This window comes from Suricata suricatta, chromosome 3, assembly GCF_006229205.1.
Source record: "Suricata suricatta isolate VVHF042 chromosome 3, meerkat_22Aug2017_6uvM2_HiC, whole genome shotgun sequence".
NCBI lineage: Eukaryota > Metazoa > Chordata > Mammalia > Carnivora > Herpestidae > Suricata > Suricata suricatta.
This window is the reverse complement of record NC_043702.1, coordinates 138,278,511-138,294,837: the sequence shown is the minus strand read 5'-3', so window position 1 is coordinate 138,294,837 and position 16,327 is coordinate 138,278,511. Positions and strand designations below refer to the sequence as shown.

Sequence of the window (16,327 nt, the reverse complement as noted above, 5' to 3'; positions counted from 1 at the left end):
ATAAGAGCAAAAAATGTTTAAAGTTTAATGTCCTCTGTACAGGACCTTTCTGTGGATTGCTCTGAAGCCCAAGTCATTTAAACAAATTGTATTAATGCTCACAGCTAATGTGAGATACATTTAGAATTATAATCCCCTGACTTTCATTCCAGCACTTTTTTTCCAAATATCCCAGTGCCTCCCAATTTGATCTCTGCATGAGTTTAACACCTTTCAAAAGCCATTCTTTGGGTATTATAAATTAAGAACTCTGAAACCAAGTGGATAGTCAGTGACTAAAGGAAGCAGTAGAAGAGAGAAGGGGTCTTCAGGTTCATATGGAAGGATACCTGACTGTCTTTTTTGGGCCATCACACATGTGAATTCCTTTCTTTAGAGTACCTCTCACCTTACTATGCAGAGACTGCTTCCCATTATAGACGTTCAAAATGCCAGACAGAAACTTTCTAGCCTTCTTTGCCACCAAAGTACTGATGCTCTGACCCACCCTAGATTTTGAATGATGCTAGGGATGTGAGGAGGCCAGGACCAATCCGAATCCTCTCTGCTGAGTGTGGGAAATATAGCAGCAAATTTAGAGTCCAGCTTGCAAAGACTGACAGTGTTCACAGCAGGGTCTGTGCCCAGTGCCTGTGGCAGCAGTAGTCTTTATGCTTTTAGTTCAGTGGCATGAATTTGGTTTTTTCAGCCTTCTTGGAAATTTTATGAACTATCCAATATCCTTCAGTAAGTTCACTTCCTTAAATTAGCCAAATTTATTTTGTTCCCTATATCTTTAAGAATCCCAATTGGTGAGAACATTGACACCCTGAAGTAGTTGTCACCCAGAGGCCTTTGGGGAAATGAAGGAAAAAAGAAAGGAAGAGAAGGAAATCTAGGACTCATTACAGAGTCTGGAGAGCTTTCGAGGCAGCACATGTCCCATTAATGCTAAAAGATAAGACACTGGCAGTCCATAGCAGGTGGTGATTGATCTTATGAAAGAATTTTTAAAAAACATTCTTAGGGCAAGAAGGATATATGTTGATTTGGGTATAACACAAAGGGTACACTGCGGTGAACATTTTTTTTTCATCCAATTTTCCTATATTTGTGGATACAGCAGAGCCTGATGCAGGGCTTGAACTCATGAACCATAGATCGTGACCTGAGCTGAAGTCAGACACTTAACCAACTGAGCCACTCAAGTGCCCCAGATTTTGGGTGATTCTAACTCCAGTGTGATATCTGTCATTCATATTATTCTCTAGAACAGCTTCACAGATTTATGCATGAGGAAGTGCCTACAGTAAAAGAGGAATAATTTAAAAGAGTGTTTCCACTAAAATCCCCAGGGGAACTTCCTTAGATTCTTTAGTCTCTACTTCCTCTCTGGCATTGTAAGTGGAGCTAGTTCACTCTGTTGAAAGAACAGAAAAGTGAAGGTTTGGGCAACATTTTTATAACTGAATGTCCTCAAACATGTCCACCCACACCTCTTCATTCCCTGGGTTCACCATGGGAATGGTTAACAGAAAGAATGTCTTTCACTTAATAGAGCGAGAGGGCAAGTTTATTTACTGTGCAGTATGGGTTTCTTAAGCTCAGGGGTCCTTACGTGTGAGGCAAAACCTCTCTGTGTGGAATTATCTGAATAGTTTCCTATCGCCTTGGAGGGGCTGGGGAAGGCCAAGGGGAACCAACCTAAACATGAGGCTTGTGCTACTTGCTGTACCCTGAGTAATAGAGTCCTTTGCCTCAGAGCCAAGAGTTTTCTGTCCTCTGTCAATGCTCATGAAGCTGTGGTAGGCTAACCCTTCATAGCGCTTGACACTAGGCATTTGCCCTTTTGAGAAGCAAAGATTAATTTTGAGTCTGGCATTTTATTGCATACTCTCAGAGTTAATGGATCCTATCCACTGTGCCCTTGCATAGCCTTAACTGTGGTAGGATTTAGACCAATAGGATCCATAGCCCTTCTGATATTAAAATGCTTTGGCTTATGAATCTGAGTTTTCCTAGGAGGCAAAGGGCCACCACATACAAGGCGAATATTTCACTGATGTAGAGACAAATGCCAAGAAGCCAGGCAGTGCTTGGCTTACCAAATAGAATAGGCTGTTTCCTCAAACTACAACAAGGAACACAAGCCAGGTTAAAGTTTGGAAATCAGTCTGCTGTCCAGGAAATAATGATACAGAGGTGACAGTAGCCAAATAGGATTTGACCATGAGATGATTCTAGCAATGCCTGCTTTGGGGATGGGCAATGAAATAGAACAAATGTCTCTATAGGTACCTAATATTACCTTCTCAAGTAGGGACTTATTCAGATTACCAAAATTGTAGCTTTAACAGCATAAGTTAATTAAGCAACAGAAGGAAATGTTAACTTTAGCCTTCAACTCGATGAGTAGGATCAGTCAACCTATTCTACTAATTTCAGAAACAAACTATTTCAACATTTTAGGTCAGGGGCACCTGGCTGGCTCAGTTGAAAGAGCATGTGACCCTTGATCTCAGGGTCGTGGGTTTGAGCCCCATGTTGGGCGTAGAGAATACCTAGATAATAAATAAACTTAAAATAATTTTTTAAAAACATGTTAGATTAAAAAAAAGATCACTATAAAGTGAACTTTTATGTCATTCATCTTTGAAACTATCTTTAATCACTTACAACCTCTCCAAAACATCTAAGTCTAAATAATGGGATGGAATGAATATAAATATGTTTTATGTGGGGCACCTGGTGGCTTAGGGGGTTGGGCATCCAACTTTGCTCAGGTCATGATTTCACAGATTGTGAGTTTGAGCCCCCCGTCAGGCTCTGTGCTGACAGCTCAGAGCCTGGAGCCTGCTTCAGATTCTGTGTCTCCCTCTCTCTCTGCCCCTCCTCCACTCATGCTTCAAAAATAAATAAACATTAAAAAAATTTTAATATATATAGGTTTTATGTGGCAATAAAATCTTTTCTTGGTGATCTAGTAAATAATTTTTTTGTCTCTTTTATAATTAACACTTGTAAATGAGACAGACATTGAAGAAGGATCAAAGAGGTTGTACTTCCGTGTGTCTCTGGAGATGCACTTTATCCAAATATGGCATTATCTGAAAAAGTAAGAAGTATTTGTTATGCAAAGAATAATACATTTCATAGTTCCAAAATAACCCTGAGGGCAGAGAGGCTAAGAACTGCTTCACAGATCTAGAAAGTAAGGCTTGAAAACACTGACTAAAAGCGTGAAATTAGTCAATGGCAGAAGCAGAACTTGAACCCAAATGCAATGCACTGACTGTCTGTGCTCCCGGCCCAAATTCCTACGTTGAAGCCCCAATCACAATATGATGGTATCAAGACATGGGGGCTTTGGGAGCTAATTAAGACATCGGAGTGGAGTCCTCATAAGTGGGATTAGGGCTCTTAGAAGAATAAGTCAAAGAGCCAGCTAGCTCCTTCTGCCACGTGAAAACACAGCGAGAAAGCAGCCCCTGTAAGCCAGGAAGAGGGCATTCGTCAAGAACTCCTCAGTGCTGGCATCCCGAAATCAGGCTGCCAGCCTCTAGAACTGTGAGAAATGAATGTTTGCTGTTTTAGCCACCCCATCTGTTGTAACTGGTTATAACAGCCTGAACCAAAACACCTGCATCTTCTGCTTTGAAAGCTAGATGTTTAGGTAAGAGCGCCCTTCTTTAGGCCTCCACATCCCCAACTGGAAGACTGAAAAGAGTCTGGAGATCCCTGGCTAAGAAAACTCACTCCCTGGTCTATCATTCACTATTGATAGAACCAAAGAGTCCCCAGAACTCCCAAGTGCTCTTAGCAAAATCCCAATGCTTCTCGTCCTTAACACTCATGGCCTCACCGCCATTAGAGACCATTAAGACCAATCTCTTTCTGCTCCTTTTCCCTGTTTACTTTTGCTACCTCAAGAAGCCAGGAGTTCTGAGAGAGAGGGAAACCAAGAAACAGACTCTTCGCTATAGAGAACAAATTGATGGTTACCAGATGAGAGATGGGTGGGGATGGGTCAAATAGGTGATGGGAATTATAAAGCACACTTATCACGATGAAAATAATAAAAATATAAATAACAAAATAAAAATAATGGGGAAACAAGGAAGCCAGGGGTTCTGGGTTGTCCCGCATGCCCTGGATGCTGACCACATGCTCTATGAGCAGCCACTCGTCCCCTCCCCATCACTTCCCATCCTCCTGCTTTGTTTCTCCATAGCACTTACCCACTTATAACTACTTGCCTCTATCCACTCAAATGCCCACTGAAATCTAAGTTTTATGAGGCAGAGGCTTTATCTATCACTGTAATGCCAAGCAAATAGAGTAGAGCCCAACAGAAAGTAGATACTCCTAAAAATTTGCTGAATGATTGTGTTTCTTCTTCTAACATAGGTATGAATAAAGGAAAAGTGTAAAGTGCTTTCTAATTCTTACTGTATAGGTCCTGGGGCTCCTGGGTGGCTCTGTTGGTTAAGTATCTTCGGCTCAGGTCATGATCTCATGGATCGTGGGTTTGAGCCCCATGTGGGTCTCTGTGCTGACAGCTCAGAGCCTGGAGCCTGCTTCGGATTCTGTGTCTCCCTCTTTCTCTCTCTGACCCTCCCCCACTCATGCTTTCTCTTTCTCTCTCTCTCTCTCTCAAAAATAAAATAAAACATTAAAAATTTAATTGTTGTATAGATCCAGCAAAATGTACCTTCTTATTGTCCTCTTCCATTTCTAAAGATTATTCTACAGCAACAAGTGTGCCACGGAAAATTCTAAGGTTATGAGCCATCACCACCTAAGGACACGACTACTGGTCTCAAGAAGAATGAGGTAAGATTTACCATTACTTCTGGAAAAATACATTCTACGTCCTAATATTTATTCAGCCACCAAACGAGTATTTTCTGTGTGCCTAATTGATGCCAGACACCATTCTTGGAACAGAATGGACAAAGCGATGATAAAAACAAACATCATCTTGCTTAACCCTATGGAGGAAAAGAAAACCAGGTATGGTGGTGCAGGATATTGGAGAGTTCTTAAAAGTTTTTTTTTAATGAGAGAGAGAGAGAAAACGAGCCAGGGAGGTGCATAGAGAGAGATGGACAGAGGACCCAAAGCAGGCTCTGAGCTGACAGCAGAGAGCCCAATGTGGGGCTCAAATTCATGAAGTGGGTAAATTATGACCTGAGCCACAGTTGGATGCTTAACTGACTGAGCCACCCAGGCACCCCCGGATATCGGAGAGTTCTATTTATATAGGATAGTTTCTGATTAACTGGCTTTTGAACAAAGATCTGCATAAAGTGAGGGAAAGAGAGAGACCTCCAGGCAGAGGGAATAGCATGTGCCAAGTCCCTGAACCACAATTTTATATCCCAGGAACAGGAAGAAAGCCATGGTAGTTAAGTGAAAAGAGGCCAGGGACAGTGGAGAGAGGTCTGAAAAGATAATTAGGGATTTGTTCATCAAGAGCCTCTAACCACAGGAGAAGGTGTGTGGATTTCACTAAGTGCGCTATGAGACCAGAGGCCAGTTTAGAGCTATGAATGATGTATCTAATAAGTCTATTCTCATTTTGTATCTTGTCATCATAAAGTTGAATTTGTTTAAATCTGTTTACTTAAAAGAACAAAGAGTTTTTTCTGCAAGATTTAAAGGTTTGTTTAACGTTCCAGAATTGTTGGCCAATAATTTTTATATCATTAATACTGGTTACAGAAATTATATTTATTAGACTCTGTTTTGTAGAAAACCATGTGTATGTATTAATGTAAAATGGTAAACTGTGCTTGTTATAGGTGGATATTACCCTCCACTATTAAACTTGTGCGCCTAAACGACTCTCTGTGGTTTAACTCACCTAGTACTGAGTAATTCAAGCAGAATAAAAGATGATGCAGATCCACTTAGAATTAGGAACACTAAAGGCATTCCTCCCTTGTAAAGAGTTATTTTTTCAGTAAAATAAACACATGGCTGTTACAGATTAACTTTAAAGCACAAGGGGAGTCTCAGTTTTCAGTGCCACACTGTATCACCTTCTCTACACCACTTACCAAGAACATTGGGCCAAATGTAAAGTCACAACCATTCATCTAAGAAGTTAACTCTCCAAAATATTCATTGTTCTTGTTTCAGATCTAACTTACTCATGTGTTGTTTGTATTTAATACGATTACACTCTCCTTTTTTTTTAAATAAATGAAAAAATGCCATCAGTTGTTTGTCTTGACTTGGAAACCAGTAGTTACTCTTTCTCTTCTTCCTCCTGCAAAATAATACTACCACCACCATAAAGCCCCACACCCACCTCCATCCACATTGTACTATTGTTACTCAGGGCTTTTTGTTTGATATTTGTCATCAAAATCATTTCCATTGTATCTCAATTTTGTACATGAAATTTTTGCAGAGGCAACAAATTGGTGAGATAGGTAGTCTCTGGAGCTTTTGCAGGTCATTATATTATCTATAACAACTTCTCTCAAAATATTGTTCTTGGGCCTTCAGCATCAGAATCCCGTTAGCTTGCTGAAAATGCAGATTCTAGGACCAAAGGAGGGCCTACCGAATGAGTCAGCCCAGAAGTGGAGCTTGTGATTCTGGAAGCACAAGAAAATGAGAATCTCTGGTCTATAGCAGATCTTACATCAACTAACCTAGTTTGCTGAAGCGTTTTACTTCAGATAGGCCTCCTAAATATCCCAGAGCAATACTTACTGAACCTCTCCCAACCCCAGAAATTCTCCCCAAGTTTACTTATAAATCCCTCCTGTCAGCTGCAGGGGGGTGAGGGTGGGGGCATGGAACTCTACCGTTAACAACTTACTTTTTGCAGGAAAGTGCTTTTTCTCCGTGTGAACAAGGAGACTCAGCTTGATCCAGGAGCTCCTGCCACTGTCAGGAACAGGTTCTTTGATTTGGGTGTGAGTAAAGGACTGGTAGGCACCACTGAAATGCCTCTTTTGAACTCTCAGTAAACTGACTTGATTGCTTCTTTCCACAAAGCAGTTGGATTCGCGCTGTTCGTTTATCTCCTCCAGGAGATGTTTGCTTGCTTTAAGTTTTTTAATTATTTCATTGGTTCTGTTTATAGAAGTCATTATGCTGACTTCTTGTATCAGTCACTTGATGTCAAGTGATTCTGAGTATCCTGAAGCAAATGTAAAAATACGATTAGTTGCTGCTTGATCTAGTGGCCAGTATTTGCCATCAGGTTTTCACCAGTTCTTTCTTCTCCTCCTGTAAAATACCACCACCATTGTGCCCCTGACCCCACATCTCTCTCCATTTTCGTTATTGTTTCCTAAGGTCTTTTTGTTTTTTGGTATTTCTTTAGGAAAAAATCATAAAAAGAGGATTTTAGTAAGAAAATGTATTTTGATTTTGATACTGATACTATGTATTGATTCTTGCTTTTAGGAACTCTCAGTGTTTCTTTTGATTATAAAAATAATACATAGTCATTATAGACAATAAAATACAGAAAAGCATAAGGCAGACAAGGTAAAATCACTCTTGATCTAGAGACAAGGAAATTAACAATTTGGATGTTTCTTTCCCAATAAATATCCAAAGAGATTTTATTATAAAAAGTACAGGGGCGGGGCCCTGGGGAGCTCAGTCGGTCAAGCGTCTAAATTTGGCTTAGGTCATGATCTCATGGTTTGTGAGTTCAAGCCCCAGATTGGGCTCTGCACGGACAGCTCAGAGCCTGGAGCCTGATTCTCATTCTGTGTCTCCGTCTCTGCTCGCTATCTCTCTCTCAAAAGTAAATTAAAAAAAATTTTTTTTAATTAAAAATGTATGGCTTTTTAAAGAGCTTTGAGTGGCACCTAGCTGGCTCAGGTGATGGAGCATGTGACTATCAGTCTCAGGGTTGGAAGTTTGAGCCCCACATTGGGTGTAGAGATTTCTTTTTACAAATCTTTTTTAAAAACCCCACAAAAATCAGATTCAAATGGACACGTGTACCTCAATAGTAACAGCATTATTACCAACAATAGCCAAACTATGGAAACAACCCAAATGTCCATCAACTGATGAATGGATAAAGAGGATGTGGTATATATATTTATAATGAAATATTACTCAGTCATCAAAGAGAATGAAATGTTGCCATTTGCAATGACGTGACTGGAGCTAGAATATACTATGCTCACCAAACAAGTCAGGCAGAGAAAGAAAAATACCATATGCTTTCACTGAGATGTGGAATTTAAGAAACAAAATAGAAAAACAGAGAGAAAGAGGGAAACAAACCATAAAAGACTCTTAATGATGGAGAACAACCTGAGGGTTGATGGAGGGAGGTGAGTGGGGGATGGGCTAGATGGGTGATGGATACTAAGGAGGGCACTGTTATGGAGTACTGGGTGTTATATGTGATGAATCACTAAATTCTACTTCTGAAATCAATATTACACTATATGTTAACTAACTAGAATTTAAACAAAATTTTGAAATAAATAAATAAATATAAATAGGCAAAAAAAACCCCAAAAATAAAAAAATAAAGGACTTTGAAAATATTAAGCATGTATTTACAGAACATCCTCATTATTCATGAATTCCATCTTTGCAAATTTGCCTGCTCATCAAAGCTTATTTGTCACCTCAAAATCAATACTTGTGGCATTTTAGTAGTCATTCCCAGAAATGCACAGAACAGTAAAAATTTGAGTCTCCCTCAGGTGCATATTCCCAGCTAAGGTCAAACAAGGCGACACTCTGCCTTCTCCATCCAGCTCTCATACTATTAACAAGTGTCCTTTTCCTGATCTATTTAGTGCTACTTTGTATTTTTTAGAATTCTCCCCAAATATAGTGCTAAACTGCTGTCTAGTGCTCCCGCAGCAAGAAGGCTGAAATGTGCCTTATTGTGTGGTTAGGTAAGGTTTGTTCGGGCATATATAGTGCTGTTGGTTATGAGTTCAGTGTTAATGAGTCAACAGCATCTATTAAATAATGATACATACAGATACATACATAAAAGAAGGTTATATATTGATTGGTTGACAAAAATCTTATGACCAGAGAGACTCACAAGAACCTCTCCCTTCATTTTCCTAAGAGCAACTGGCTGAGTATTTGCTAATTTAATGCTTGGGGCCACTTTATAGAACATAACTACTGCAATAACAAGTATCAAATGCATATATGTAGCAAATATACTACTGTTTCTACAGCTATGTTATTATAACATTTAATGTACAGTAACCCAAAGCCTACTTGAAGTCCATTGAATTGGATCAGCCCGCTGAGATATTACCTTGGTGATGGAATATTATGAGCTAAGCCATTCCAACTTTGTTCTAACCATAGAACCCTAATTAAGAGAAGTTTTGGAGTTAGACCATTTACTTATCAGCCATGTGTCCTCTAATAAATTACTCAATCTCTCAAGATCAATTTCTTCATCTGGGATAAAGATACCTTTTTCATTAAGTTGTAGGTTTGTGTGTATATGGTAGGAGATAGGGAGGAAGTTGGAATTAAATGAAATGTAAATGTAAAGCTCTTTACATTGTGCCTGGCATCGATTTATTACATGGACTGATATTTGTTGAACACCTACTCTGTGTCTGGTATTGTTCTGAGTACTGGGGACAAATGGGTACCTACTCCAATGGAGCTTATAGTCTAAAGGTTTAAGGTAGGTACTTAGTAAACCACAGCTATTTTTACTGGTTTTATTAAAACTTCATATTTTAATTGGGGAATTATTTTATTCATATATCTTTTTTCTCAGAAGAGGAAGCCTCCCAGTAAAAAAAAAACTTCAGAAATACATTTCAGAAATATAAAAGTCATAATTTCTTTGTCTTTTTTACAGCAATTTATGATAGAAAAAATAAGATTGGTATTGAAGAAAGCAGTTCACAATGCCAGAGAAATGAATTCCCTAAAGAACTATATGAAGGGCCAGCAAAAGAAGACCACCCAACTCTGATGAGGCTGGGGTCTCTGATGAGATCAATGCAGGGCAGCTGCTGAAGATAAGGTATTTTGCCATTGTTGGTTTTCTTGTATTTTTAGCAAAGCTCCCAGATAATACAAAAGGCTTATCAAGAGACCTAATTAGTTGGGCACAACCCTGGCATCTGAGGGCCAGGGGCTACATTTTCCCTTGTTAGAATGCAACCTGGAGGAATATTCCTAAACTGATAAGAACAGATACTACACTTGATCTTAGCCAAAAGGCCGAGAAGCGATGGAGGAATATTTCTATATCTGTGAGCTTCAGCATCGTTAGCTGTGAAACGGGCTGATATCAGCACCTAGGTATTGGGAGGATTAAATGAGAAAACAGATGAAGAGACTTGTAAACTATAAAGTATATTAAGCAAGTGTTCGGGAAGGAAAAGTTTTCTCTAACCTCAGGATGCTTCTGGTTGGTCTAAGAATTAAATTGACATAAGACAGATTGCAGGAGAGAAACAAAGCTAATTTGTATGTACAGAGGTCCCACGGAATATGACCCAGGCTGGCAGCTAGTTTTATACAAAGAAATAATAAATTACTGAGGAGCTGACAGGATAAAGAAAACTTGTTTGGGAACTTAAATTAGTAAGGAATTCTAAACAGAATTTGGATTGGGGTAGTAAGTTAGTAAAAGTAACAAGGCTTGTTTAAATAGTCTTCTTCATCCTGAATTCTCTGTCTTTTATGATAAGGATGGCTCTCTACCTCCTGGTACAGGGTGTACCTTTCACATGGGAGATTAATTTCTTGCTTTCAGGAGACGAAGGAGTATCAGTGTGTTCTTTTTGCACTGGCTGTTTCTTAAGTAACTTTAATGCAAAATAATCAAGATGCCAAAGTGGCATATTTTGGGATGGCCTGCCCTAATCCCCAACACAAGCATTTGAAGTTTTTTCTAAAATGCACATTGTTTAGATTAGTTTGTTAATTTAGAAAGTTATGTGTCTTGTATCTATGAGTGATTCTCTATCATTTTTTTTTTACAAAGGCATTTATTTATCACATAAGAGAGCCAATTTGAATAATTCTTAGGCCAACAATTTTTCCTCTCTCAAAGGTTACTCTCCCAGTGAAGATTTCAGGCTACATTCTACGGTATCCTATCCCATTTTCCTGGATTTACTTTGATTTGCTGTGACGGGTAGGCCACCATAGGGTGTGATGCTTAAGCATGTGTATTATTTTGAGCCCAAAACAATCAAAGTCCAAAAGGTTTAGGAAGAAACTTTGACTTCCCCCCTGGCTGCCTAAAAGAATTCAAATGGACGACCTGGTCCAGAAAGGGAGCAGTCATCACAGTTAACTACAGTATAATATGAACTACATGCGGTGGACAGGGAGGAACCTAGCCAAGTTTGTTAAAATTTCTCTATATCCCATTGTTTCTAAATGGCCAAAACAAACATTTGTTTACTGAAAATTTACCTTTTTCATTTTCCTGTGAATTGTTTTCCTTCCATTCGAGGTCTCAGACACTTACCCCAATCTGCTTTGTTCAGGATGACATATATACCCTACTTTGCCTGACTCTCTTTGGAATCTCTCATGTTTATGTGGATTTCCTGTACATTCATAATTAAATTGGATACTATCCTGTTAATCTATCTCATGTCAATTTAATTCTTAGACCAGTTAGAGGAATCTTGAATGGGAGAGTAAAATTTTTCCTCCCCAAAAACTATTTTCAGCTTGAAATAATCTGCATGCCCAATGGTACGTCTTGGGGCCACTGTTCTGAACCCCTACAGTTCCCTCCTCTGAAACTTCCCTGGAATTTTCACATATTAAAAGCTAAGTTGGTGACTGTGGAAAGAGAAAATGGGTTAGTAGCCAAGGAATCTGCAAGGAGAGAAAAACAGAGAGTAGAATGAAGACCAAACAGAAAGGAACAAATCAAAGCACATGTCCCATATCTCATTAAACCAGTTCCCCAGTCCTGGAAATAGGTCAGTGCAACAAAATATCTGAACTTCATTTATCTGATGAAAAATATCAATCCTTTGTTTTAACAAATATAAACTAGATACTATTTGTCCTGTTTTACTTACATGGAAGGAATATTTTCCACTGATGATTGCACAGACTCCTCCTTGCTGGACAGTGTATCCAGGGCACGTTGATTTTGGAGTGCCACGCAGGCTAAGCTGTTAACTTCTGACTCGAGTATTTTCAAAGTTTGCATAGTGATATCAAACTCTTGTTCCATTACCACAAAGAGATTTAGGATTGCCTTTTCCAACTCATAATCTCCAAAGTTTGGAACTAAGACCGTCAACGCTGAAAAAAAACTTGGAGTTGTGATGTACAAGCAGATTTTTTATGACTTCTCGACTGGCACATTTACATAGCACAAGTTTATCAACAGAGGAGCCCATTTTGTAATTTGCCTGGCATTTAGGGTGGAGTTTTCAGTGACAGAAGAGGCCACTATCCAAGTTCACATCATTCTGACCATTTAGGTGGGAACCCTTTACATACTTTGTTGCCACATAAAATAGAAAGATCAGTGTAGTTTACGGACAAGGTTAGAGTTGAACCTGTAATTCCCAGAGTCTGGAGTATTCCATAACCTTTGCGAGCTTTCATACACTTCCATGTTCCATGAGCTCTGGTCAATCTGTAAGACTGCAGAATGCTACAGTTGTTATAGGAAGCCTGTAGTCTGGTTTTGGCAGCTGTAAAACTTCGTTCTGCCAATCAGGAATAAAGGTGGGTTTTTTAATTGGGCGGAGAAAAGGATAAAGGAGTGTTTTGGTGCTGCATATTAGGTAGCTCTGTCAGCCTTATTATTTCTGAAAGATATAGCATCAGTTTTCTTAGTACGGTCTAAAGAGTGAACAATGACAGTTCTAAATTAGGGAGATAAATAAGCCTGTGGTAGGCAGCAATTATATGCCCATTAGCAATGGGAGTACCTGCAGAATTGAAGAATCCATAGGATTTCCAAATGGTGCCAACAGTGTATTCAGACTCTGTGTAAAGAGTAGCCCGCTCAGTCAAAGTGTAAGCTCTAGTAAGGGCTGTGAGTTCAGCTGCTTGGACTGATTTTACAGCGGGCAAAGAATATGCCTCCATTGTTTCCTATGGGGAAACTATGGCATAACTGGTTATGTTTCCCCATAAATGTCATTAACAGGAGCCATCCAAAAATAGAAGTTAAGTCTGGGTTGTCTAAAGGGGCGTCTGAGAAATCCTCTCATGGCTTTGAGACCATCTCTATGGTTGTAAGGCAATCACAGGGAATAGCATGGGCTCTCCATCTCAGGGAGGGGTGGCAAGGTAGCTGGATTTAAAGTGTCACAATGATGGCAGATGACTGGAAGGGTTAGTCAAAGGAGCGTGTTTGTAAGTGGTCTGTCACTGTGTAGAGAGGTGCTGTGTCTTATGAACTTGTAAGTGAGCAGACACAGCACGGTCTGGGGGTGAGTAGGGGAGCCTAATGTAAGAGTACTGGTTTTGTCAATCAAGGTGGCAGCTGTGGCCACTGCAACTAAACATGGGGGCACAGCCAATGCCACAGGGTCTAACTGGCATGAGAAATATGCTATTGGTTGTCTCTGCGAGGCAAAGATTACCCTAGAATGCTTGCAGCAATGCCATTACTTTCATGGCAGTATGGATGAAAAGGTTTGCTAAGATTAGGTAAGCCAAGAGCTGGGGGTGTTGACAATGTTAATTTCCAGGCTTGAAAGGTTAATGTCTCTGAGAGCCAGGAAATGGGCTCTGGGATGGTGTGTGGGAGAAGGGCATACAGAGGTTTAACAAGGTCTGCAAAATTAGGAATCCATTGGCTGCAATAGTCAGATGGCTCCCCAAATTTACATAACCATTGATTTGTTTTAGGGGGATAGATGGACAAAATTGATGGATGGTGTTTTGAAGTAAGCTTCTGATGCCCTGAGATACCTCATGTCCTAAGTAGTTAGCGGTTGTTTGCACCCATTGATCTGTAGGCTTTATGGTCTCACTCAGCCAGTGTCTTTAGCAGCGCGTGACAGAGTATATATGAGCTCCCTAATTAATTTGATTACCCCCTGATTAAAATCAGAGATGACAGGTAGTGATAAATCTCCTAAGCAGATGGTAGAGAAAGTCACATGAGTGTCAATTAAGAAACTCAATTCCTGATCCTCATTTTAAGGTACATGGTGGGCTCTGGGGTGTGACGGAGAACCGCTGACACTGTCATTCAAGGGGGAGCTGTCGTCCCTCAGGAGAAAAACACACTCCTGAGGTTGACAGGGAAATTGCTTCTTAAATTTTCCTTTTTCTTTTTTTTTAATTTATTTTTATGTTTTTTATTTTATTTTTGAGAGTCAGAGAGAGACAGCACAAGCAGGGGAGGGTCAGAGAGAGAGGGAGACACAGAATCCGAAATAGGCTCCAGGCTCTGACCTAGCTGTCAGCACAGAGCTCGACACGGGGCTCGAACCCATGAATGGTGAGATCATGACCTGAGCTGAAGCCGGACGCTTAACCGACTGAGCCACCAGGGTGCCCCAAGTTTTCCTTTATCTTAAGTACAGGACAATTTTCTCTTCCAGTGACCTGGATTCTTGCAATATCTGTGCTTGTCTGCCGGCGAATAGGGGGAGATCTGAATGGGCCTTGAATTACTCTCGGAGTCCTTCTTTTGCTTTTCCAATTATTCAGGCTGCAAAGCAAGACTTGTTGCTATTAGTTCTTTTTCTCCTGCTTTCCTGCAAGCTATTTTCAAAGAATTAGGTAGCTGCAGCCATGGGCACCTGGGTGGCTCAATGGGTTAGGCCTCTGGCTTTGGCTCAGGTCATGATCTCACATTCGTGGGTTTGAGCCCTGCATTGGGCTCTGTGCTGACAGCTCAGAGCCTGGAGCCTGCTTTGGATTCTGTGTCTCCCCCTCTCTGCCTCTCTCCTGCTCATGGGCATTCTCTCTCTCAAAAAAAAAAAATTAGAAAAAAAATAGTTTTAAGTAGTTGCCTCCATTATTATGTTTAGTGGTTGCCCTCACCAACAGACCAGGTAGATTTGTTATTTAATATCAGGGTGAAAATTTCCCACTAATGCAGAAATTAAAAGTTTTCTGTGTTCCAGGGCTTCCGGATTTAATGCAGTTTGTCTTTGGAAAGTATGTATAGAACATTCAACAAAGTCTTTTAAAGTGCTCTTCTTCTTTCTAAGTACATAGTCCAACCTCAGACGAATTTACTTTGAGGGGGAACACCTTGAACATTGCTCCTATGAAGCCTTAGATATCAGCCTCCAGCTGAGCTGTGTCCTGGTCACGTGCAGGAGAGCCTGGGAAAGGCGAGGGCCAGTCATTTCCTTGGTGAGGGCGGTTTTCTCCGGGGGACCATCTACCTGTCTCATAACCATCATGTGGATATGGAAATGTTGGGGTTTGTAGCCAATGACCAAGATAGAATTCTTGAAACAGCTTTAATGTGTAAAGGTGGTTTTATTAAAGCACGGGACAGGACCAGTGGGCAGGAGGAGCTGCACTGGAGTTGTGACCGGTGACTGATTATATCAGGGGGTTAGGGATATGGTAAGTCTCTAAGGAATTTTGGAAGCAAGGTTTCTAGGACCTTGATGGGGCTAGCTATGGCAAGAAGAAGGTCATTTATTACTTTCCAATAAAACCTTAGTCATGAGACCCTTTAGATATCTTTTAGGGGGCCATATGCTTAGGGTATAATTGGCAACATATATCTTAGGGTGTAGAGATAAAAGAATTCAAAAGGAATTTTTACATGTTAAAGTAGACTTACAGGATCCTGGGGGGGGGGTTGGGCTAAGAGTATCTTTTGCCCTCAGCAAAGTGTCATCATGGAGGCAGCTGAGTTCCTAGAGGGCGGTCACTCTGCCTGTCTCAAGGACTTGTCAATGGACTGTACATTGTAAGGAATCTTTATTGTTCTCTTTCACCTTTCTTTCCCACATCAATATAATCATGGGTGGGAAAGAGTCCATAATAGCTAGTCTAGGCCCCTGTGAGTGGGGTTGCAAATAGCCACTGATCTTTCCAATTCTTCTCTACATTTGGTGGGATCCTCCCAGAGCTAGATGAAGAGTTTTTTTTTTTTAATGTTTGAAAATTTTATTTTGAGAGAGAGAGAGAGAGAGAGCGCAAGGGAGGGGCAGAGAGAGAGGGAGAATGAGAAAGAACCCCAAGCAGGCTCTTCATGTCAGCACAGAGCCTAATGTGGGGCTGATATCAGGAACTGTGAGATCATGACCAGAGTGGAAATCAAGAGTTGGAAGCTTAACTGCCTGGGCCATCCAGGTGCCCCTAGGGGTTTTATAATTTAAAAGACCTGCTGCTGCATAGGAGCACATGTACCCCAATGTTCATAGCAGCAATGTCAACAATAGCCAAA

The 16,327-nt window shown here is 40.4% G+C and overlaps 1 protein-coding gene, 1 long non-coding RNA gene and 1 pseudogene across 3 annotated transcripts in view; 1 reads left to right on the top strand and 2 right to left on the bottom strand.

The window, feature by feature from the left end:
• Positions 1-2,895: 2,895 nt before the first annotated feature.
• SPATA45 (spermatogenesis associated 45) lies at positions 2,896-12,067 on the bottom strand. Of its 2 annotated transcripts, none has more exons than XM_029933109.1 (3): positions 12,018-12,067; positions 6,815-7,138; positions 2,896-3,086 (listed from the first exon to the last, which is right to left on the bottom strand). In XM_029933109.1, the coding sequence occupies exons 2-3, from the start codon at positions 7,086-7,088 to the stop codon at positions 3,067-3,069; spliced, it is 294 nt and encodes a 97-aa protein (XP_029788969.1). In that variant the 5' UTR covers positions 7,089-7,138; positions 12,018-12,067; the 3' UTR covers positions 2,896-3,066. The 2 variants fall into 2 exon arrangements, with proteins under 2 accessions (XP_029788969.1, XP_029788968.1); XM_029933108.1 differs by lacking the exon at positions 12,018-12,067 and adding an exon at positions 9,217-9,249.
• Positions 9,525-16,327, top strand: part of LOC115286704 — a 14,137-nt gene continuing 7,334 nt past the window's right edge. Inside the window, exons 1-2 of the long non-coding RNA XR_003906223.1 lie at positions 9,525-9,640; positions 9,821-9,988. This is a non-coding gene — a long non-coding RNA (uncharacterized LOC115286704). The remainder of the gene's footprint in view (positions 9,641-9,820; positions 9,989-16,327) is intronic.
• LOC115288700 lies at positions 10,024-10,200 on the bottom strand (annotated as a pseudogene).